Below are 25,090 nucleotides of genomic sequence, written 5' to 3'. Positions count from 1 at the left end.
AAATAGACAATGCCAAGATCTTAAATGAGTAGTCCAAAATTAGACTCCTAAATCCATATTTAAGCATCTGCCTAATTTTCAGAACAGTTGAGCATCCGGTAGTTCATTGGAAGCTACTTAAGTGTTCACCTTTTTTCAAAAATCAGGCAACGGCCTGGTGGCTTCCTCTAGCTTTAGTTGGAGCTATTGTGTTCTCAACATTTCTGAAAAAATCAGATACATGTCTTTGAAAAGCTAAATTCCAACTAACTATCACATCTTGAAGTTGGTGTTGAAAAGTACAGAGTTGCTTTTTAATCCAGTTTTTAAATTGGTCTTTTCCTAATAGTATTTTAAGCTATCTGAAGTCTATATGCTGTATCAAAATCTTGTAGCCCTGACCCCTGCTCTCTTGCAGTGGCCTACTGAAGTGAGATTTTGCAGTGTCTGGTGCTGGAATGAAGGAGAGGGGCCAAAACAGCTGACTTAAATAAAAAGGTTGTGGATGTAGGACCCTATTCTTACAAACTTTGAAAAATGTGTGCATAGGGCAGTTAAATAAGATTTAACAAATTTTAACTGTGACATTCCCCTCTGGTGTTACCTGGACCAGTGATTTGCTAGGTCACTCCAATCCTTCACTCTGGGAGCCAGCCTGCTCTGCTGTGAGAACCCCCACTCCTGGGCTGTTCATGCACAGCCTCTGGCATGTAAGCTGCTCCTTGGATTATGCAACCGAATGACACTAGCCAATATCTCCAGTCCTAGACACAACCCTAGGAACCTTCATCTTGCAGTATCCAGTTATGCCTGCTGGATGCTGCAAGCTTATGTGAGTTCATCAATTTAACAAAGAAATTGATATGTACCAAGCTTGTTATCCCAAGGGAGGTCTGTGACGCACTTTAAACCAAACACACTGCTTTAGGTAGAATAAACAGACTTAAAAGCTATCTTTCATAGTTAATAAGTGATTGTAAGTCAAATGAAATAAAAGCAAAATGCATTCTAAGCTGCTCTTAACATTTTCAATGCCCGTACAAACTTCGATGCTTCTCACCACGGGTAGGCTAGCTGGCTCCCCTTTCATCAGTGCTTCAGTCACTTAGTGTGGCGGCTGTAGATGTAAGTGGAAGAGAGAGAGAGCCTGGCAAACTTACCTTCCTTTTATCATGTTCTTTCTTCCCTCTTGGCATTGCGCCCTTCCCCCCCCCCCCAAGTCAGGTGAGCATTACCTCAGCGCAGTCCCAAACTGGCCAAAGGAAGGGGGGGGTGACTCACTAGAGTCTAACACACCCTTGTGTTGCTGCTTAGGCCAGCGTCCTTTGTTCCTGTGAGGCGGGGCTGGGTTTGTCCCATATCTGCTCTGATGAGGAGTGAACTACCTCTCTGCTCTTGGAGAGTTTTTGCTTTGGCTTATTTTAAGCCATGATGATACACAGTCATTTTACAAGGCTGAATATGGGGGTGCAAGGTGTTCCCCTGAGGTACAGAACATCACATACACAAACTGAAAATAGATTATATCAGGAAGGGAAACACAATTAGCTATGATTTATTATGAGGAAGAGAAAGTATCATGTTGCTGAAGCTAGATTTTTTTTTGCAGGCTCTTTATACTGAAGACTAGAGTCTGGAGAATTCCAGGAGCTGGGATAGCTGTGAGTGATGGCTTATTTCAGGCTGTAAATAAAAAACACCTTTCATCAGCCGTGAAAAGAAAGGCCACACACAGGGCCAGCTTCAGGCATCAGCGAAGGAAGCAGGTGCGGCCAACAGAAAGGGGTGCCATTCTGTCCATGATTGGGACGGCACATCCACATCTTTGGTGGCAATTCGGCGGCGGGCCCCTCTCTCCCTCTTCGGTGGCAGGTCCTGCTTTTTTTTTTTTTCGTCTTTGCTACGGGGTGGGGGGGGGAGGGAGGGGGCAAAAAAGCTGGAGCCGGCCCTGGCCACACTACTATTTTTATGTGAAAAAATTTCATGTTATAGCTCTAGTGCAGTGGTTTCCAAACTGGGGTTTGTGAACCCTTGAGGGTTCACAAAATGTTACAGGGGGTTCTCGGGGAAAAAAATCCCTGATGGTGGACAGAGTTGTCCCTAGGGTCCCCGTGCAGCACAGGGCCAGCAGCCTGGAGCCCCTGGACTTCCGAGAGCTAAGCAGATCAAAGCAAGCATATCTGTCGCACTGAGATTTAAACTTCGACTCATTTTAAGAAATGGCAAGGGAGGTGGATATATTCTGCAGTTTTTAAAATTAAATAGGCAGCTAGTATTGTTTTTAAAATTATGAAGAACAAGTTTAAGCTTTGTTGTAACGTGCATTGTTTGCCTGGACTGCTCAAGACCTGAAGGCTTGTGCAGCAGGAACTCTGAGTTGGCTTCTTAAATACCTTCATGCTGTTTCATATCTGATACTCCTTGATGAAACATAGGAGCCTTGTCTTCTAACAGGCTTATTCAAAGTGATACAAGCTACAAAAGTGAGATCTTGGAAGAGTGCTGCCGTTTTCATCATGTAATAAAAATACTATAATGATAAATAATAATAAATAGTGTGTAATAAGCATGTCATAAAAACATATTTTATATTTCCAAGATCACTCACTGCTTTTGTAATTTATACTCAGGTAAAGGAGAAAATCCCTGGAAATAGTCATTTTTAGGAGGGGGTTCACGTGCCTTGACATTTTAGTGAAAGGGGTTCACAGGTTGTTAAAGTTTGGGAACCACTGCTCTAGTGGTTTAACTAAAACTACCCACGCCCTATACAATGCCTTTCCCCAAAAGAAGCATAAGATGGTGTTGCCTTTACCAGAGCACTTATGCTCTTTAAACAGGCGCCAGCATTCCCTACCAGCAGACAGCAATTCACGGTTTCACCCGCTGAGGGAGCCGGTCAGCATCCCCCGGCTGGAGAGTGCAAGGTATGAGTGCATAATCATGCCGGGGCAGTGGCTTGTGTCCCCGGAGGCATGTACAGCAATGGATGCTTGTGCATGTGGGGAAGATGCCGTGGGTGTCTCTAGTGGCGACAGCAACGCACGAGTGCGTAATGGACATGGGGAAGGAGCTAACGGGGGCTGTCCCTGCCTGCAGACAGCAATGGAAGGGTGGATTATTACTGGGGGGCGCGAGTTCCCCAGACTCTCCTTCCGAGCAGAAAGGGTCTGATCTGAGCTTGGTGGGAAGGCGCAGCTGGCCCCTCCCAGCCTGGCCCTGGAGCCCTGTTTCCTGCCCGCCCTGTGAGGGGAGGAAGCGCAGGGCGCAGCAGGGGCGTACCCAGGAAGTCCCGCGCTCAAGCCTGCTGCTTTGGCCCGCGGGCAGCGAGGGGTCGGAGCGGGGCCCGCTGCTGCTGCTGATGTCGGCTAGAAACCCGGGCACAGAGCTGGGTAAGGGACAGCAGCTGATCTGCCCCACTGAGTAGCCGGCACGTGCAGTGGAGGGCGGGGTGGGGGCCCGCAGCAGACACACGGAGAGAGTGGAGACATTGCCCGGCGTTCAGGTGCCAAGGGGACAGCCCGCCCGGCCCCCCCCCCCCCCCAGTGGAGGTGAAACTGTCAGCAGCGCTTACTGGGGCGCTAGGGATCGTACCCACCTCAAACCCTGCCTGAGCCCAGAGCAAGCAGCAGAGGCGAGCTATGTGGGCTCCTGGCTCCAGCAATATTGAGGGCTCGTGGGCCCGGCTCCACCAATGTTCAGGGCCAGGTCTCCCGCGCTGGTCCCACCTGCTCCCCCCCCCCTCCCCGAGTGTCTCCTGCCCCCCCCCCCCTTGCTGCCCCTTGCACGCGCCTCCCCGGGGGTCCTGGGGCAGAGCCTCCCTGTGTCTCCCCTGCAGCTCCATGCTGCCTCCCTGCATCAACTGCTGCTGCAGGGTCCTAGCGCCCCTCAGTCACTAGAGCCAGGGCAGGCTGCCCTTACCTTGCCCTTCCCCCTCAGACCCTTTCATTTTCCGGCGGGACCCTCCACCAGAACAGCTGCCCCCCCTGCCTGCAGTCACTGCTCCTGCCCTATGCTGGGCAAGGGGCAGCCCCATCCCCCACCCACCCTCAGTGAGGCTACAGTGAGAGGCAGCAGCAGGGGACAAGGTGCACATGTGATGGCAAAACACCCCCTCCCCCAAGGCACCCACCACAGGGGAGGCAAGGGAGATTCCTGGACCTGAGAGGGGCCTTAGGAGCACATGCAGTGACAGTGGTGGGGGTGAGTGTGCTGCCAGGGGGGAGAGGGGGGCCCCTATCCCAGAGCTCGCTGTTGCTGGTGGGGAGAGGGCTGGGAGGAGTCCTCCTCTCTGGCTCCAGTCCTGGGGCAGCCTGCCTGCACCCAAAACTCATCCCCAGCCCTGCCCCACCCCACCCCAGAGCCCATTCCCCCAGCCAGAGCCCTCATCCCCCCACACCCCAACCCTCTGCTCTAGCCCTGAGCCTCTCCAACACCTCAAACCCCCCATCTCCAGCCCCAGCCAGAGCCCTCATCTTCCCCACACCCTAAGCCTCTGCCTGAGCCCCCTTCCACACCCCAAACCCCTCATCCCTAGCCACACCCATCCCCAGCCTCACCCACAGCTCTCACCTCTGCACCCCATCCCATCCCTAAACTCCCTCCCAGAACCTGCACTCCCCCTGCACCTCCTCCCATCCCATCCCCAAACTCCCTCCCAGAGCCTGCACCCCAATCCCCTGCCCCAGCCCAGGGCCTGCACCCCAGACCTCTTCCCCCACCCAAACTCCCTCCCAAAGCCTTGGGCAGGTGGGGGGTTGAGTTTGGGGGGGGGAGGCAGAGTTTGGGCAGGGGCAGATTCTGGGCACCACCAAAATTTCTACAAACCTGCCACCCCCGCCGACAAGAGCCGGTGTGCCATACTGGGGCGGACCAGTTTCCTCAGGTGGCAATTTAAAGGGCTTGGGACTCCCAGCAGTGGCTGGAGCCCCAGGCCCTTTAAATCGCTGCTGGAGCCCTGGGGTAGTGGCAGTGGGGCTCGGGTGGTGATTTAAAGGACCCAAGGCTCCTGCTGCCGCTACCGCCCCAGGCCCTGTAAATCGCTGCTGTAGCCCGGCTGCTGCTACCCCAGGGCTCCGGGGATGATTTAAAGGGCCTGGGGCGGTAGAGGCAGTGGGAGCTCCAGGCCCTTTAAATAGCCACCAGAGCCTGCCGGAGTCCTGGGGTAGTGGCAGTGGGACTCTGGCGGCTATTTAAAGGGTCCGGGGCTCCTGCTGCCTCTACCACTTGGGCCTTTTAAATAGCCGCTGGAGCCCCACCACCGCTACCCCAGGGCTCTGGCAGCAGGGCTCCGGGGACAATTTAAAGGGCCCTGGAGGGTAGCAGCAGCCGGAGCCCCGGGCCCTGCTGCTTGGCCCCTGGGGCTCTGGCGGCTATTTAAAGGGCCTGGGGCTCCACTGCGGCAGCTAGAGCCCCGGGCCCTTTAAATCGCCCCCTTTAAATTGCCCCCGAGCCCCAGGGCTCCCAGCCACCTCTGCAACTAGGAGCTCAGGGGGTGATTTAAAGGGTCCGGGGCTCCCAGCTGCTGCTACCACAGCCCTAGCACCAGGTCTTTAAATCCCAATTTAAAGGGCCCCAGAATTTAAAGGCCCTGCCTCTTCTGGTAGAGGCCACGCTTCTTCCAGTTGAGGCCCGGTCCGATCCTCAGGACTCCAGAGTACTGGCAAGTCCTTTAAGTTACTTTCATCCCTGCCTGAACCTTCAGGGAAGGGATGTGTGTGCAGAAGTAATAAAGGGACTCCAAGTTTTGTTGTTGCTGGTAGACCTATGCCTCATGGGCTGCAGCTACAGAGAGGTTAGTGGGCCAGCTGTGACCCAACAACATGACATGTGGATCCCTCCAGAATAATTAGTATCAAGGTGGGAACATGCCAATTTCCACAAAACTTTCATCGGGAAGGGCAGAGAAAGAGAGGCTCTCTCTAGCTGGGTGGTTAGGGTACTGGCCTGGGGTATATCTTACACACTCCCAGTTTCAATTCCCTGAAACCGTTTGAAAGTTTTTCTTTTTGCTCCAAAGCTCCAAAGTTGTCGAGCTATGGAATTGTCATCTTGGGGTCGGCTCTATCTGTTTGAACTATGACTTGCTAACAGTTTATATGATGAATTCTCCTGCTGGTGAATTCTGAGAAGAGATCACAGTTTTAAAGGAATTTTTGTATTATGAAAATTGTTGAGTAGCTTTTATGAGCATATTTCAACCTATGGGATCATTCAAGGTTTTGATGATTAAATATTTGGAGTTTGCTCTTTGGACTTAGTGATTAGTCTGTGCCACGTAGTATTTTTCTTTTTTCGCAAGGGTTGACCTTACTTTTATGAACTGCTTTCTTCTGAAACAGATTATTTTCTTGATTAAACAAATATGGGGTCTGGGCCCAAAATTCGCTGTCCATAAACATTTGTGAGAACAACAGTGCAAGGGTGTAACTGCTCACAACTAGAGACTAGTAAAGCAGTATGAAGGGGCTGATTCCAAACCTGGTTTATAATCCAGGGATGTGTTTATAAATCAGATTTTCACACTGTTTCAGTAGTGACAACCACAAAATTTCAAATATCCTGAGTCAAGGCCCCCAACATCATGAGATTGGCTTAAAAAATCATAAGCCATAAAAATTTCGGTTATTCTTATTTTCCTTGTTCTTTAGCCTTTATGCTAATCAAGGGTCACATTGTCAAGCTTTTCTGCATAACCATGAGGGCTAGAAATATATTTTGTTGTTGTTAAAGGAATGCTGAGATTCACTTGTAATCACCTGTCTCCAGAACCCGAGGCTCTAAGTAATACCTCAATAGGGCAAGATTTATAAAAACATTTCAGGAGTTGTCACCACTGCTATTCCAAACAGCTTTAGGTACACGCCACGAGTGCCACAAAAACATGGCAGGACTCCCTGCCCTAATTGTTTTGTGACTCTAGGGTTCTGACCGAATCAATGTTTTCTCTGTTCCTTGCACCATCCTTACTGGGTAGTGAGAGAACGGGATGTTTTTCTACTCATTGCATTCTCATTGAATCAAGGGATTCACCTTGCTCTGTACATTCCTTTTTCTTTCCTGGAGTAAAAGCAATTATTTCCCTCCATCCCCCCCCGCCGGAGGGACTGATTTTGAGTTTCCCCACAAGATTACTGGGTTTTTGCGGGGTTTTTTTTGCCCTCCATTACATTATCTTTAACCAACAGGACATCTTTTATTTCCATCTCTTTGAAATGTTGCATGTCCTACAAGTAAGCTGCTGAGTTACTGTGATATAGTGCAGCAGCTCTCAACCTTTCCAGACTACTATACCCCTTTCAGGAGTCTGATTTGGCTTGTATACCCCCAAGTTGCACCTCACTTAAAAACTACTTGCTTAAAATCAGACATAAAAATACAAAAGTGTCACAGCATACTACTACTGAAAAATTGCTTACTGTCTCCTTTTTACCACATAATTATAAATCAGTTGGAATATAAATATTGTACTTACGTTTCAGTGTATAGTATATAGAGCAGTATAAACAAGTCATTGTCTGTATGAAATTTTAGTTTGTACTGAATTTGCTAGTGCATTTTATGTAGCCTGTTGCAAAACTAGGCAAATATCTAGATGAGTGGATGTACCCCCGGGAAGATCTCTGTGTACTCAGAGGGGTACACACGTGTACCCCTAGTTGAGAACCACTGATCTAGTGTATGATCTGTGGTAACTTGAAGTTACAGGAGAATTACTCTTAAGTATCCCTATCTGAAAGACATCTTTTTGCTGGAATATGTATGATAATGTTCAGTGTTTGACTCATACCATCGTACTGGAGGGTATGTGCAAACCTTATTCATGCAGATTGCATGTGTTTTTTTTAAACACTTACTTTAATGTACACATCTTATATAGTGATCACCTATGTGGTTCACTGTGAAGTGTTTATGTAGAATCCTATAATATTATCAGGCAAAGCAGGTTGTATCCCTCTCAGTAAATTGTCCTCAAATAGATCCACATGTCTAAGTGAATATAAGGGAGGTAGTATTGTCTGGTGGATAGGTTATGGGACTAACTCAGGGGCACCAGGTTTTTATTTCTGGCTGAGTTCATGACTTGCTGCATAACCTTGGTCAAGTCATTCTATACATTGGTCTCTAGCTTCTACAACAAAACTCAAAAATAATGATTTGTAAAGTACTTTGAAATCTACAGCAGAAAAGTACTATATACATTTATTATTACCACTCATTCTCTATAATTTACATTCAAGTGTGTTCAAAACATTTCTATAGCAAGTATTCCCTTCTGAAATTAATTGTTTTCCCTCTCCCAAACAGCTCTCCTCCTGGACTTATTTTGAGTGCAAGATTATAGTATGGAAAGCACTGTGTGATCCATCAGGCTAAAGGTCCATTTAAAATGTAAAATAATGTTAGAGGTATTCCTGCCTGCATATTGGAAGAATGTTTTAAATCCATTTCTTAAAGAATAGTAATATTTCTGGACTGTTTTTTTTAGGTAGGTAAAACCTTCCTTGTGCAGCGACAGATACTGTGTCCCAAATGTTAAGGTGTTTGGGAACCAAATCTGAGACACCTAGGGTCAGATTTTCTGAGCACCTGCAGCTCCCATTAACTTCTGTTGGACTTATGGGTGCTCAGCATTTCTAAAAAAAACATGCCCAAGGTTTTCCAAATTGGGCACAAATAAAATATATTTTTTTAAAAATCAAATGCTCTTTTTGAAAACTTTGGAGTGCTGCTGTTTTAAATATTTTTGGATTGCTTAGGTCCTATATGTATTAATTCTTTAGATGTACAATAAACTTCAAGCAGAAAGAGTCATTTAAAATAAAGACAGGTTTCAGAGTAACAGCCGTGTTAGTCTGTATTCGCAAAAAGAAAAGGAGTACTTGTGGCACCTTAGAGACTAACCAATTTATTTGAGCATAAGCTTTCGTGAGCTACAGCTCACTTCATATGCATCCGATGAAGTGAGCTGTAGCTCACGAAAGCTTATGCTCAAATAAATTGGTTAGTCTCTAAGGTGCCACAAGTCCTCCTTTTCTTTTTATTTAAAATAAAGGGCATTGTTTGGACAGAGCATGCAAACAAGCATCTGAGGACACCAGTGGATTCTCAAGAGGCAGTGATTTAACTGTCAATGGCATATTTATGCTGGGGAATGCAGAGAGAGATTTTGGTCGGATGACCTGAAAGTTTTTCATATCAAAGTCAAAGCATAAAAAAAAGACACTTTGAACGTCCACATTTCTGCCAGTTTCATGGCTTTGCTCTGATGGCAGCTGCCCGTGTTACAAACCTTTTCTCCTAGACCCATGCAAAATGGGAGGGCTCAGCAGGTATTCTAAGGGCTTAGCTAGTTTGTGCTAATGTCCTTTCAATGGCAGTGCAAAGCAGTTTCCTAATGCCTACCCGGCAATGCTTACTGCACACAATTTGGATGGTGATTCAAGTTTTCTACTAGACACAAATCAGATGTCAAGAATTATAACATTCATAAACCAGTTGGAGAACACTTCAATCTCTCTGGTCATGCGATTACAGACATGAAAGTTGCGATATTACAACAGAAAAACTTCAAATCCAGACTCCAGCAAGAGACTGCTGAATTGGAATTCATTTGCAAATTGGATACACTTAACTTAGGCTTGAATAGAGACTGGGAGTGGCTAAGTCATTATGCAAGGTAACCTATTTCCCCTTGTTTTTTCCTACCCCCCACCCCCACGTTCTTTTTAAATCCTGGATTTGTGCTGGAAATGGCCCACCTTGATTATCATACACATTGTAAGGAGAGTGATCACTTTACATAAGCTATTACCAGCAGGAGAGTGGGGTGGGGGGAGAAAAAACCTTTTGTTGTGATAATCACCCATTTTTTCATGGTTTGTGTGTATAAAGACGTCTTCTGTATTTTCCACAGTATGCATCCGATGAAGTGAGCTGTAGCTCACGAAAGCTTATGCTCAAATAAATTGGTCTAAGGTGCCACAAGTACTCCTTTTCTTTTTGCAAATACAGACTAACACGGCTGTTACTCTGAAACTAGTAGACACCTAGTGGTCAAATATATTTACAAATAATTTAAAAAGATTATTCCATCTGATTTCTTCTTTTCTCTTCTCTTCTGTGCTAAAACGTGCCACTTGTACATCTAAAATGTCTTATAAAATACCAAGAGTATAGCACTCCTATCTTTTCCATAAATGAAAGTGACACTGTTGTCCTCAACTCATGCCATATTATATAATCACCCTTTGTTTATTGCAATTTTCCATTCCTATTTTCTGTAAAGTATAAAAAAAATCATTAATTCCATCTTCTCGCTCCCTCCCCCACTGTCCCATAATATTAGAAGAAGGTAGTTACTTGATTAAAACAAAGGGCAGGTGCAGTTAGAACAGATAAAAGGAAATGCCACTTCATACAGAATACAGTCAGCCTGTGAAATTTGCTTGCCACAAGAGAGTCACGTACTGAAGGCAGATTTTGAAAAGGGCTAGAAAATTTTACAGTCTACACCATTTGTAGCTATACATGCTGAGATTGGGGAATAAATCTCCTGTATTTATATATAAACTGGTTGTCACAGGCATCAGGGAAGAAGGAATCTGTCCTCTCCCACACTGCTTCCAAAGATGCCCTGACCAGGTGCTTAGTCTGCATGTTTTACCACTTTCCTCTGAAGCACCAGGTATAGACTACTCCTGGAAACAGGATAGTGGATTTGATAGACCATTGGTCTGATTTGGTGCGGCACGGGCTACGACTGTATCAGATGAATAAAATAGACTTTTTCTGGAAAGCATTCTCCCTAGAGGAGTTACTTTTGTAATGCATGCCTTTAGCATTCCCCTCTTGCCTCATTTGGTTTCACTGTGGGTTTAGCAAACTGATATACAGACTTTCTACCAGGAAGTTTATCATAATCCTCTCAGAGAGATTTTCATACGAGGTAGCCACATCAGAGAAAGAAGGGACACCCTGTAACACACGTTACAGACAGAAGATAAAAAAGACGCTTAAAACCAGAGATGCAGCTAGTCTGTGTAGAGCCTGACTTGCGTCTAGAAATAAACTTTCCCTCGTGAGCATTAGTATGTGGCAGCTAGGGCTCAACACCTTTTAAAAATATGCGACTTATTTAGGTGCCGTACTTTTAGGCCACGTTTTCAAACTTAGGTGCCTAATGATTAGCCCCAGGTGGATGTGGGGGTGAGAGATCCTGCAGCAAATCAGTGGGAAAGTTATGACTAGAACCCAGGAAACCTGGCTACCAATCCTGTACTCTCATCATTATTACATCATTATCTGCCTTTGCAAAACAGTGTCCTCAGAATTACAATGATTAAAGTGCATTCTTGAATGTTAAACAAACAAACAAAACCCTGCCCATTTTCCTCAGCCCAGAAATCTGAGAGTAGAAGGATGGATGGATGGATGGATTTTTCCACCGGGAATATAATCTAGTTTATTTGAAAGGTATGTATTTTTATAGTTGGCATTTCTGAGCCATTTACATGTGAAATCTAGCCTGTTGGAAAGTGGCATTTATATAATGCAGTGTGGCATCCTTGTTCAAGAGAGCATAAACCTGGTTTTAATATTATTATTAATACCTAGCTTTGATATAGTGATTTTCATTAGTGGATGTGAAAGTGCTTTACAAAGGATGTAAATATCATTATATTGGCTTAATTATTAAACTGAAATTTTTTTGTGATTGGCCATTTGATTTAAATATTAAATATTAATGTTTTCTTGTGATTATTAAACTAATGTTACAGCAGAGTAGAAACTGGCTTACGGTTTCTCATTCAGGACTTATTTGTTTGTCTTTCTTTGAAGCATTAAACATTAACCATTCCTAAAGACTGGATGTTATACTTTAAGATGGGCTGGGAGCACTGCCTATGAAGGTTGCCTGAGGGGGCTGAACTGAGTGAGGTGGGAGCTGCTGAACTGATGGGGGAGGTTGCCGGGAGCGGGGCTGAACTGAGGGTGTTGAGGTCCGATGGAGTAGGGAGGCTGAACTGAAAGGAAGCAGGACTGGCCTTACCATGAGGCGAACTGAGGCGGCCGCCTCAGGTGCCAGACTGTGCGGGGGCGCCACTAGGACCCAGAGTGTATAAAATTCTGTCTGCTGCTGGTGCATATGGATTCTCCCTGCTCTAGATGCACAGAGATGATGGAATGCAGTGCTGGAGGAAGGAGGGCACAAGAGACATAACAGGCAGGAGAAAAGGTGAGAGGGAGTAACAGAAAGCAGCAGGAGCTGCAGGGAAAGAGAGGAGGAGGAGGAGCCTCTTATGAAAACTCGTGGCGAACCGGGGAAGTCCCGGATGACTGGAAAAAGGCTAATGTAGTGCCAATCTTTAAAAAAGGGAAGAAGGAGGATCCTGGGAACTACAGGCCAGTCAGCCTCACTTCAGTCCCTGGAAAAATCATGGAGCAGGTCCTCAAAGAATCAATCCTGAAGCACTTGCATGAGAGGAAAGTGATCAGGAACAGCCAGCATGGATTCACCAAGGGAAGGTCATGCCTGACTAATCTAATCGCCTTTTATGATGAGATTACTGGTTCTGTGGATGAAGGGAAAGCAGTGGATGTATTGTTTCTTGACTTTAGCAAAGCTTTTGACACGGTCTCCCACAGTATTCTTGTCAGCAAGTTAAGGAAGTATGGACTGGATGAATGCACTACAAGGTGGGTAGAAAGCTGGCTAGATTGTCGGGCTCAACGGGTAGTGATCAATGGCTCTATATCTAGTTGGCAGCCGGTATCAAGTGGAGTGCCCCAAGGGTCGGTCCTGGGACCGGTTTTGTTCAATATCTTCATAAATGATCTGGAGGATGGTGTGGATTGCACTCTCAGCAAATTTGCGGATGATACTAAACTGGGAGGAGTGGTAGATACGCTGGAGGGGAGGGATAGGATACAGAAGGACCTAGACAAATTGGAGGATTGGGCCAAAAGAAATCTGATGAGGTTCAATAAGGATAAGTGCAGGGTCCTGCACTTAGGACGGAAGAACCCAATGCACAGCTACAGACTAGGGACCGAATGGCTAGGCAGCAGTTCTGCGGAAAAGGACCTAGGGGTGACAGTGGACGAGAAGCTGGATATGAGTCAGCAGTGTGCCCTTGTTGCCAAGAAGGCCAATGGCATTTTGGGATGTATAAGTAGGGGCATAGCGAGCAGATCGAGGGACGTGATCGTTCCCCTCTATTCGACATTGGTGAGGCCTCATCTGGAGTACTGTGTCCAGTTTTGGGCCCCACACTACAAGAAGGATGTGGATAAATTGGAGAGAGTCCAGCGAAGGGCAACAAAAATGATTAGGGGACTGGAACACATGACTTATGAGGAGAGGCTGAGGGAGCTGGGATTGTTTAGCCTGCAGAAGAGAAGAATGAGGGGGGATTTGATAGCTGCTTTCAACTACCTGAAAGGGGGTTCCAAAGAGGATGGCTCTAGACTGTTCTCAATTGTAGTAGATGACAGAACGAGGAGTAATGGTCTCAAGTTGCAGTGGGGGAGGTTTAGATTGGATATTAGGAAAAACTTTTTCACTAAAAGGGTGGTGAAACACTGGAATGCGTTACCTAGGGAGGTGGTAGAATCTCCTTCCTTAGAGGTTTTTAAGGTCAGGCTTGACAAAGCCCTGGCTGGGATGATTTAACTGGGAATTGGTCCTGCTTTGAGCAGGGGGTTGGACTAGATGACCTTCTGGGGTCCCTTCCAACCCTGATATTCTATGATTCTATGTACCTCTCTAGCACCCCCAGGAGCCTGGACTGATTCACACCAGCTTCTCAGGGAGCTTCCTGTTTCCTGCTGCTTCCCTGAACCCACTTGAGGCGAACGGGAAGTCAACTGAAGCAGTAGGAGCCAGTTAGGCCCTTAAGAGGCTGATATCTTCCCTCACTCAGGCCCTGCTACAAGCCTGCTTATTTGTCCCCTTCAATGGAGTGTTGAGAGCCACTATAGCTGGTACAGAACAGCAGTCATGAGAGAAAGAAGAAAACACCCTTCTGGGGCAGCATTCAGAAAAAGAAAGAAAAGCTTCCTTTTCTTTCTATCTAAGCAGGAAGGAGCTCTCCTGAGATACAAATGTTTACGGTGAGCCTTCCCAGTGAGGATGTGAGTAGTGAGGAGATGCCTGATCTTCCAGTTAGTCAGAGTGCCCGTGACCTGGCAGCTACTGCAGCGTCCATATCTCCATCTCAAATGGATGTAACTATGCACATTCCTGAAGAAAAGTGTAGATCAGAGAAGAGTGTGGTGGAGGCGCAAGAAACAGCTGCTGCTGAGTTTAGTTCCTTAAGTCTAGATGATCCAGGACTGTGGACCCATTTGAGCAGGAGCCTAAGGGACTTCCTTGTACTGCATGGGCCACAGCAAGTGAAAAACTTCATGTTCCCTAAAGACAATGAAAATAGAAGTTTCCATCCAACACATTACTGGCATGAAATCCCCAATGGTGACAAAGTGGCTAGGCCATGGCTTATGTACTCAGAACCCCAGAATGCTGCATACTGTTTTTGTTGCAAACTCTTCCAGTCTAATGCTCCAGCTACATTGGGTTCTCCAGGAACAAAGGACTGGAAAAATCTGGTTAGAAATCTGTCATGCCATGAGAAGGCAGCAAATCACCAGAGAGCATTCCATAGGTTGAAAGAGCTTGAGATGAGAGTAAGTTTAAAGGCCACCATAGAGGATCAGCATCAAGAGAAGATTACATCAGAGTCTCTTTACTGGCAAAAAGTTCTGAAAAGGCTCATTGCCATTGTGAGAATGCTTGCTACCCAAAACATAGCACTGTGTGGCACTTCAGATCAGCTGTATGTGCCAAACAATGGAAACTTCCTTAAAATTGTGGAGCTGATGGCTAAGTTTGATGCTGTACTGCAGGAGCATCTAAGAATAGTCACCACCCAATAAATGTACACCCACCAGTACCTTAGAAAAACAATTCAAAATGAGATCATACAGTTACTGGCAACAAAAGTCAAACAGAAGATTGTGGCAGATCTGAAGTCAGCAAGATATTACTCTCTTATTCTGGACTGCACACCTGACAGCCATACGGAACAAATGACTTTAATGGTGCATTTTTAACAGCAACAGAATCACCAAGTTCAATGAATGAGAACTGCAAGGGACAAAAAAAGTTTGAGAGTTTAACTCTCGGATCCGTGTCTGTACTCCTCTGTTCTTTCCTCTCATGTTGGCACCATTATCGTAGCCCTGACCTCTCATGTCAGCTATTGCAATTCCTGTATCTTCCAGCTTTTTAAGAAGCACATTTGTCATACCAGCTCTTGTAGTATCGTCAATGTCAATAAATTCTAGAAAATGCTCTCTGACAGTCACCATTGCAGGGACATTTTCACTAGGTTCTGTTGCTGTTCAAAGTAACGCTGGTGTCAGAAATTTGAACAACCACTGCACAGCACATAGGCCCCCAGAGTTACAATGCATGTAGTGACAGAACCCCTTACGGTTTAGGTGATACCCAAAATATCACATATGATCATAGTTTCTAACTCAAAAAATCAAACCTCAAATGGTAGCCAATTTAACACATTCCGTTATGAGATTTGATCCTTGAGCTCTTACTTACATTTGTAGTTCTATTGAACTCATTAGGCCTATGTAAATGAGTGTGGGAGGCTGGATTTGGACTATGCTTAGTTGAATTTCTCACTTTACCACTAAAATATGCAAACACTATCTTTTAAAAAAATATTTTAATTTTTAAGCATTCAATTTAGCTGTTCAAAGGGATTAAATAAAAGTCCAACTTCTGGTCAGGAGCAAATCTGTATTTAAAAAAAGAGTGGGTTATGTAGCTTGGGTATTTATAAAGTTATGTATTGAAGCAGATTTTTAATTTATTTGTTACTGAAGGAATAGCTTAGTATTATTGGATTTGTGTTGCCAATTCAAAAGGGAATGGTTTTCCTGTTAAAGTTTTAACTACGGTTTTGAAGGTTTTCAGATGTCTTCAGAGGAAAAAGTAAACTTTAAGAGAGTGATTACAGAATATTGGCTAATTAGCTGTAATGTAGCTGCTTTAATTGCTTTTATCCCTGAAGCCACATGACTATGCAGATGACTAGCAGATGACTTATTTGAAAAAAAAAAAAGAGTGTTCACACTGCAAGGTTAATGAGCCTAATTAAATATAGTTTTCCCTAGCCAGACTCGCTCAATCATAAAGTGGGGGGAAAAATCCAAGGCAAACAGTTCTGTTTTAAAATAATGGTTATGTTCTGAATTTTAATAGACAAAAGTTAGGATTGAGACTGATTTTTTTTCTGACTAAAGACATTTATGTTTAAAGGTCTGGTAAGATCCCACATGGCAAACTTTGAAAATCTATTTAGAGATGATTATGCTGATACATATTTATTTGTTTTTTCTTCTCCACCCCCTTCTTAATTAATAGAGATGTGTGCTTGAAGAAAGGATCTGTGCTGCATTGGAGTCTCCATCTGCTCCTGCTTATTACCATAACCTTTGTCCTTCCACACCACATCCCTTACAATTTTTTGTTACCCTCTCATGTCTAATATTAGATTGTAAATTCTTCTTGGCAGGGCTTTTGGTCCAGATTTTTAAAAGTATTTAGGCATCGCTTCGCTCAGGATTGTAATCTGTAAAAATCTAGGCTCTTGTTTTATTTGTTCTGGTAAGCACCCAGCATGCTTTTTTGGTGCTGTAGTAATAATGATAATGAGCAGATGACTTTTTAAAGGGGTATTGAATGGGAAAGCTGAAAACATGAGTTAACAGAAGACTCCCTTAATGGGATTGTTGGTTTTCCCCAGTTGTCCAGCCATCTCTCGAATGGCACAGACTCAGTTGTGTCTTTTGTTTAAACCAAATATATCTGTTAACATGCTCGTTACTTCCTCAAATATATGTCTGTGATTCTCCCTCCCAGAGAAAGTTACCCAGAGTTCCTCAGTAGCTTTGACCCATGGGTTAACTATGACCATATGAACTGCCATAACCAGATTAGATCATCTAGTACAGTATCATGTCCCTAAGAATGCCCAGTATCAGATGCATCGGAGGAAGTTGCTAAAGACTCCAAAGTGGATAATAATGGAATAACTTGCCCGTGGGGGAAGTTTCTTCTTACCCCCGGAGGGTTTGTCTACACAGCAAAAAGCTGTGTGCAGGCCAGCTGACACACATGCTTGAATCCAGTTAGTGTAGATAACAATAGTAGTGAAGACCATGCAGTGCGGGTAACACAAGCCTTGCATGGTCCCTGGGTATGTACTCAGCTCATTAGCCCACTCTGAGGTCATTGCAGCGCTGTCTTCACTGCTATTGTGTCACTTAGGTAGGCTAACCTGTGGACAGCTTTGGCTGTGTAGACTCATGCTCAGTCAGATTTAGGTTTATGGCATAAGATAGCACAAAAGGAAAGAATTATTGATTTGTAACAAATTGGATTTAACATTCAAATTCTTCCTCTTCTGCATGCTTTGCATATTCTATACAAGCAGTTGTGTTACGACAGACGTTTTAGCTCCATGAAGAAGTGATACAAAGTTAATTTTCTGACAGATCAACTCAGTTGTCTTTCGTAGCCTTGAACACAGTGAGTGAGTCTGGAAAGAATCAAGATATCATGAACAAAGGGGACTCTTCACTGTTTGCCGCCCAGCGCCAGAGTAACTGTGGACAGTAGGTCTTATTAGAGAAGAGGTGAAACATTTCAGACAAAGTACTGAGCTTCTAAAAGACTTGATCAAGTCTTCCAAAGGGATTGAAAGGTCATGCTGCCCCCAGTACGTAGTAAAGTTATCAGGAGTCTTGATAAATTGCAGCAAGGTCTAATGATTCTGCCTGTACACTAGGCACGTAGGAGGAGAATCACAACTCTGACACAGATCCATGTTTTAATTCCTATCAGTAGACTAAGTCAATCGTTGTATATAATGGTTTCTGGGAAGCCAGGAACACTGATCACTTCAGGGTCTCAACATCAGATTAGCTCCAGAGGATGCAGAGGTCTTTGTAAGGGATAGTCTACGCTAGAATTGCTACAGCTGCACCGATGTAGCTGCGCCCTTGAAGCGCTGCTAGTGCAGAGAGCTCCTGTCCATAGGCACTGAGTTTTTCTTTTCCCTGGTGGGTGCTCCACCCCTACTTTGCCCCAAGGGCCCCCCGCCCCTTCCATTGCCTTCCCCAAGGCCTTGCTCTCACTCTGCCTCTTCCTGCCCCCTCCCTGTGGCCCCTATGTGCTCTCTGCCCTCCTCCAGCTGCCAATCAGCTAATTGGGGGCGCTGCCAAGCAGCTGATTGGGGGTGCAGCCAAACAGCTGTGCCTGGTGAGTGCAGCATACCCACTATTTTTTTTTTCCCCCCATGGGTGCTCCAGTCGGCGGGAGAGCTTCTCCTGTTGACATAGCGCTGTCCACACCAGCACTTAGGTAAGTGTAACATATATTGTGACTTTTCCACACTCCTGAGAGACTTAAAGTTATACCGAAGTAAGTGCTAATGTGTACAAGCCCTAAGGGATCAGCTACCTTATAGTTAAACTGTTTATATGTGCATGTTCAAAGGTCTTCTGGTTGCATTTCATTTGTCAAAAATTCTTAAAGGGATGAAAATTCCACCACCAACCCCAGGTTATAGGAACATATAGCTATAGCCCTTTCCAATATTTTTAGAGATGTGGGGCGAGACCAGAGTGCTGTTCCTTTGAAACAGAATGTGCAGGTTTTTGACTTAGCCCATGCAGAATCATTGAGGTTCTTCTGTTATAAAATGTGTTTGCAATTACATAAATTCCTTCCACTCTGATTTTAAAGCATAAGTGGATGTGTATGGTGAATGCTGCTATAATCTTGATGGAAACTTTACAAATTTGTAAATGATCATTTGTTCTCTAGAATTACATCTAACACACTTGGTTCATTTTGATTTCTCTGCTTGCAGCCAGTATTTTCTCTCTGTCTTTGTTGCTTGTTTAATTATCTGTAAATAAATACATGGTAGTAAGAAAATGTTGGCATGGTGGGATGTTAAAATTTTGCATGGTGTTAGCTCTGTACAGATGTCTCTAGTTACTCTGCTGATAAACGCAGTTAAAACACTACATGGGCAGTTTCTAGATTGATGGAAGAATTCTTTTACTGACCTAGTGCTGTCTATACTGGGGATTAGGTTTCCTTAGCTACATCACTCAGGAGTATGGATTTTTCACACCCCTGAGCAACATAACTGAGTCAACCTAACTTTTTAGCATAGACCAGGCCTTAGTTTTTTGCGTTTGTTCTGCGTTCCCACCACATCTGTCCTTAACTTTCCAGTCACACTTGTTTCCTCCTTGAGCTTCCAGCAAGTCCCAGGTCATATCTAAATTAGGAAAACAGGTTGTGCTTAAAAATGCATTGTCTCATATATTTGAACTAACATGATTTTAAACACAAACATCGATAAGGTTTAACAACTTTAAAAATGGGTTAGCTAGTCATAGTCAATCCTAGAGTCCCATGAGGAAAAAGACTTGGGCCAAGGTTTCTAAAGGTGCTTTGTGATTTTTGGTTGCATCAGCTGTTCGGTGTCCAACCTAAGAGTCTTCAGAGGGACCTGATTTTTCAGAAAGTGCAGAGCACCCACCTCCTGAAAAATTAAGCCCCTTCAAGGTACCTCTATTTGGGCTTTAAAAAATGGAGGCAGTCGGAATCACTAGTCACTTTTGGAAATGTTACCCTTGAATCGTTGCACTGTCCATAGGTAAGTTATCTTCAGGCACAGGGTTTAATTCCCTGGTCAAGAGATATTTAGGAAGAACTAGTTGCAGTTTAGCTGACCATAGATTTATAGATTATTTTTCTTTGCTTATATCTGTCCGCCTTTAGTTTCATCATTGACTCATTACTTGATCAAGAGGATATGTACACAAGTGAACATTAATTCAAACATTTGCATTGTCATGCCCTTGGAAGTTTAAAAGTTGAAGATGTAGAAGGCTCAATCCTGGAATGTGCTGAGTGCCCTCAGCTCTCATTTGCTAGTTAGCCTGTTTTCAAAAGTGGATGTTCATTGTGGGTGCCTCCAATTTTTGGTGCTCAGCTTGGAACAGTTTAGGCCTGACTATCAGAGGTGGGGAGAAGCCACAGCTCCTGTTGACTTCACTTGCAGTTTGTGGATGCACAACATCCAACTCAGTACCCACTTTTGAATGTTCTGCCTTCAATTTCCTTAAGGGCTGAGAGTGCTTAGCACCTCTTAGGGAGTATGTAGCATCTTACAGGTTTTGAGAGAGTCTGTGTGTGTGTGTGTGTTTAAAAAATGGATGATTTAGAAACTGATAAATACAGGGCCTGATCTGTAGGCTCCTCGTTTAAATTCGCCTAGGACAATAGTGACCCAAACTCCTTACCATCACAGGCGTTGTGTGGTAGCTTTGGTGAAAGGTGATGGCATGAGTATAGAACCCAGGAGACAAGTGTCCACATCACAATTGGTTATAACTGGCAGCCTGAGCAGAGAGCAGCCAAAGATTGAACGGGCATGCTCTTGCCCCTCAAGGGACAAGTGAGGGGTTAGTGAAGCACACTGGTGGGCAGTGTGAGGAAGCTGAACCGCCATTTCTGTGCTGTACTTCTTATAGGCATAGAAGATTTCAGAGTCCAGGACTAGCAATCTGCCATCCTTCAACACCATTAAATTAACTCAGAAGTTTTAAAGAGAAACAAAAATTCAGTATATACATCTGATTCACAGACTCTTCCCTTGAATAAGTGTTGACAAGGTGTCACGTTAAAGGGTTTTTAATATTTTGGATTGGTGAAAGGCCTTTAAGCCCTTAAAGGGACACATGAGTCCAAAGCGGCCTTCAAAGGACTTGAATTATAAGGAGGACCTCTCCTTTTTAAATACCACTAAAATATATTAAAAATACACTAAAACTAATGAGAGTCTTCTTCGTAGACCTTGGCTCGATCTCAAGAGTGCAAGTGAATCAACCTGCAGTTATAAGGCATGCAGAACAAATTCAGTCACGAAGAACTGTGAAAAAGGATTGGCAAGTAAGTGCTCTTTTTAAGCATTCTGTTCCTGTATATTTAAAGCAGTCATTTTCGCTCTCTAGACTGTAGTATTGAATTTCATTCAAGATGCATGTAAACCTAAAAGATTGTGGTTGTCCATGTCTTATTTTAATAATTTGTATTTGATGATGAGTTGGAATAAGATAATGCATTTATCCAAAAAAGTTAAAAACCTGATAACTCATGAGTGGCCAAACTACAAATGAATTGCAGGCATCTTTATTCATGAGTGGATTAAATTGTATATTACCATCCTAGCATATTTATTCTGTTTCCCAGACAGATCTCTCTACAAAGTCTTATTTTTTTATTTTAAAGCTGTATGATATAATTGTGGTCCCTGTCAAGTTTGACCTACCTAACTGGTTTTTTTCCTTAACTATCCCAAATGGGTGATTTTTGCTTAACTAGTTACGTACAATTCAAAATACTCAATTTACTGTGGGACTCATGGTAAAGAAATTAGTACATCATGCATGTTAAGGGGGCTGATTCTGCAACTCTTATGCATGTTGAGCAGTATTTTGCCAGGAGTCCCACTGGCTTCAGAGGGGCTACTTGCATTAATAAATGTTTAACATGCATAAAATGTATTGAACTGGACCCCATGATAGAAAACCTGGCAAGGTGCAAGAGTGTCCTAAGACTTGACCAAATTTTGCCTTCAAATACACGCACAACTTTCAGAGATTCCAGTGGGAGCCCTGTTGGGGGGCAGAACTTGACCCATAGAAAGTTGTGGTAGTGTCTTAAAGAAAAACTGCACCTATTCTGCTCAGGGCAGCTGTCTAAAAATTCATAGATAGGTAAAAATGGCTTATCTCCAGGAATAAACTGAAAACTTTAAACACTGAATTAGGAAATTGTTACATTATAATTGGCATTTCTGAGCTTATGGCTGGTGGCAGCCCTCTTGACAAAACTTGTGATGCTAGAGGCCAAATTCAGCCCTAGTGTAAGTGAGCACAGTTCCCATGGATCACAGTGAAAGTTCTCTGTTTACATCAGGATGCATTTGGTGCTATCAATGTGAAAACCCAGTGAAAGAATCTGTAAGACCGCTTTCTACCCTGGTATAAGAACTGTTTAACAATCATAACGTTAATAGTTCAAAAACACACTTTTAAACCATCATTTTTTCTCCAGTCTGTTACAGCAAGTTTAAGGCAGGTTGGAAGCTTCCCCCCAGCGTTAGGCTGAGAAACACCAGTAGTGATAAAAAAAAAATCTTGGAGTGCTTCTTAACCTAGAGAACATTTAGATGCTTGGAGCCTGATTCTCTACTCCCTTTCATTTGTACCTGTGTGAAGTGGGTATAAAACAAGAGCCAGCAAACAGAGCTGTAAACAGGGGGAGTTTGAGTGGGAGGTCTGTTGCAGGAGAAGGGAGGATTGGGCAAGCCCCTGTACCTTAAAGGCAGTGAGTGAGTTTTGTGTGTGTTGTGTGTTTTTTTCTGTTTTGGGGGGTGGGGTTGGTTTTTGTTTTGTTCTGTTCAGTTTGCAGAGGCTGGTAGGAGGCAGTGTGCTGTGTGGGAAGCAGAACCCTGATTAGGGGGCGGGGCTTTCCTGATCAGGAGTCCTATAAAGGCAGGCAAGCAGTCAGCCAGCAGCACAGGAGCCAGCAAACTGGGTTTGTTGGGTTTTTGTTTTGGGGTTTTGTTTTTGTTTTTGTTTTTTCTTTTTCCCTGAAAGGTGCTTAGGAGGGTAGGGTATGACAGCTACAGAGGCAGCAGTGGTAGTGATCCAAGGAATGGAAGAGACAAATGAGGATGACCAGATATGGAAACTGTGGCATGTACATTTTCCTGAGCAGGTACCTGAAAAGAGCTTGCTTTTTATGAAGTGCCGCCTGACAGAGCTGGTGGAAGAGAAGATATGAGGCTTGGAAATGCAGGTGAAAACTATGGTTGAGTTTTGAAGGGTTCCAAGCTGGTGATGGACAGAAGGCAAGAGCAGGTTGAAGGGAAAAGCCAAGACTCACAGATGCAAGCTGGATTGAAGAACTTGGAGTGGAGACTGCTGGGTGAGGAAAGTGGCCAGTGGAAGCGTGTGACTATGAGAATCAGGCAGAGGAAAGGACTGGCTAGTTAAGGGTAAATAGAGCTCAGGACCGGTTTGCTGAGTTGAAAAAGGAAGAAGGGGCTGTAACTGAAGGAGGGAGGACAAGGAAGAAGAGAACAGCGGCTAGTCATAAGAAGAGGGGAAGAGCCAGTGGAGATACCCAGAGTTCAGAGCCCCAGGAGGATACAGGAAGACTCACAGAAGATTGCAAGGGAGAATAAAAGACAAGAGGACTTGAAACCAGAAAGAACAGGAGGAAGTCTGGAGAATCACACCATCACCAAGAAAAAGCAAGTCTGTGTGATTGGTGACTCCTTGCTAAGACGAACAGACAGGTCTGTCACCAGAGCTGATCCGGAGAACAGAAGGGTGTGTGCTGTCTGCCAGGAGCTAAGATATGGGATGTGAGCCTGATCCTGAAGAGGATCCTAATGGGAGCAGGAAAGAATCTACTGATTGACTTTATGTGGGAACAAATGAGACAGCTAGATTCTCGCTGGAACTCATCAAGGAAAACTATGCCAGGCTGGGGAAGACGCTTAAGGAAACGGAGGCTCAGGTGATCTTCAGTGGAATTCTGCCTGTCCCTAGAGGAGGAAAATGAAAGCAAGACAAGATTATGATGCTCAACAGGTGGCTCAGTGGTGCTATTAGGAATGCTTCGGGATGTCTGACCACTGGGAGGCATTCATGGACAGAGGACGGTTCTCATGGAATGGACTCCACTTGAGTAGGGAGGGAAATAGACATCTGGGATGGAGGCTGGAACCATTGATAGAAAGAGCATTAAACTAGGAACTTTGGGGAGATGCTCATGTAATCTCCACACCTGATTCTAATATTGAGCAGAAGGAAAATCAGGTAAGAAAAGATACAGCAATGAGAAAGTAACAGCAGTGGGTAGGAAAATGAACATTAAGAGGAGAGAGAGTGCTGATACCAAAGAAGCTAACAGTCAGGTAGGCAATACTGGCAGCAGAATGACTACTCAGTCAGGTGAGGAAACAGAAACAACTAAGATGTTTGTACAGCAATGCAAGGAGCCTGGGTAACACAACGAAGGAACTAGAGCTACTGGTGCAGAAAGTGAAACCAGATATTATAGGAATAACAGGAACATGGTGGAATAGTGGTCATGATTGTAGTACAGGTATTGAAGAGTATGTGGTGTTCAGAAAAGACAGAAATAAAGGTAAAGGTGGTAGAGTAGCATTGTATGTAATGATGAGGTAGACTGGAAAGAAGTTAGAAGTAACGGAATGGATAAGACAGAGTCTGTTTGGGCTAAAATCACTTTGGGGAAGAAAGCTAGTAGTGGGTCTCCTGGGATAGTGCTTGATCAACAGATGGGGTGTGCTACAGACCACCAGGATCCGATTTGGATATGGAGAGAGACCTCTAATGTTTTTAATGAAATAAGTATTACTGGGAATTGAGTGATTATGGGAGACTTTAAGTTCCCAGATATAGATTGGAGGACAAGTGCTACTAATAATAGTAGAGTCCAGATTTTCCTGGATGTGATAGCTGGCAGATTTCTTTACCAAATAGTTGCTGATCACCAAGAGGTGATGCCATTTTAGATTTTGGTTCTGGTGAGTAGTGAGGACCTCCTAGAAGAGCTGGTGTTAGGGAGTATGAGCTAATTCAGTTTAAACTAAATGGAAGGATAAACAAAAAATAAATAGATCTGCAATTAGGGTCCTTGATTTCAAAAGGACAAACTTAAAAACATTAAAGGGAATTAGTTAGGGAAGTGGTCTGGACTGAAGAACTCAAGGATCTAAATGCAGAGGAGGCTTGGAATTACTTTAGGTCAAAGTTGCAGAAATGATCTGAAGCCTGAATCCCAAGCAAGGGGAAAAACCTTGTAGGGAAGTGTTTGAGACCAAGCTGGATGAGCAAGCATCTCAAACAGGTGATTAAGAGAAAGCAGAAAGTCTACAAGGAATGGAAGATGGGGTGGATCAGC

At 44.3% G+C, this 25,090-nt stretch overlaps 1 protein-coding gene across 2 annotated transcripts in view; it reads left to right on the top strand.

The window, feature by feature from the left end:
- Positions 1 to 3,211: 3,211 nt before the first annotated feature.
- DERA (deoxyribose-phosphate aldolase) overlaps positions 3,212 to 25,090 on the top strand; it is a 92,330-nt gene continuing 70,451 nt past the window's right edge. Inside the window, exons 1-2 of one of the 2 annotated variants that reach the window (XM_084636420.1) lie at positions 3,212 to 3,371; positions 20,940 to 21,037. In XM_084636420.1, coding sequence (XP_084492546.1) covers positions 3,341 to 3,371; positions 20,940 to 21,037 — 129 coding nt within the window. In that variant the 5' untranslated portion in view covers positions 3,212 to 3,340. Of the gene's footprint in view, positions 3,372 to 11,376; positions 11,455 to 20,939; positions 21,038 to 25,090 lie in introns of those variants that run through there. The other variant, XM_084636421.1, reaches the window with a different exon arrangement.

The sequence above is a fragment of the Lepidochelys olivacea genome, assembly GCF_965140295.1.
Source record: "Lepidochelys olivacea isolate rLepOli2 genome assembly, chromosome: 1".
NCBI classification, from domain to species: Eukaryota; Metazoa; Chordata; order Testudines; family Cheloniidae; genus Lepidochelys; species Lepidochelys olivacea.
This window is presented reverse-complemented; position numbering and strand designations above follow the sequence as displayed.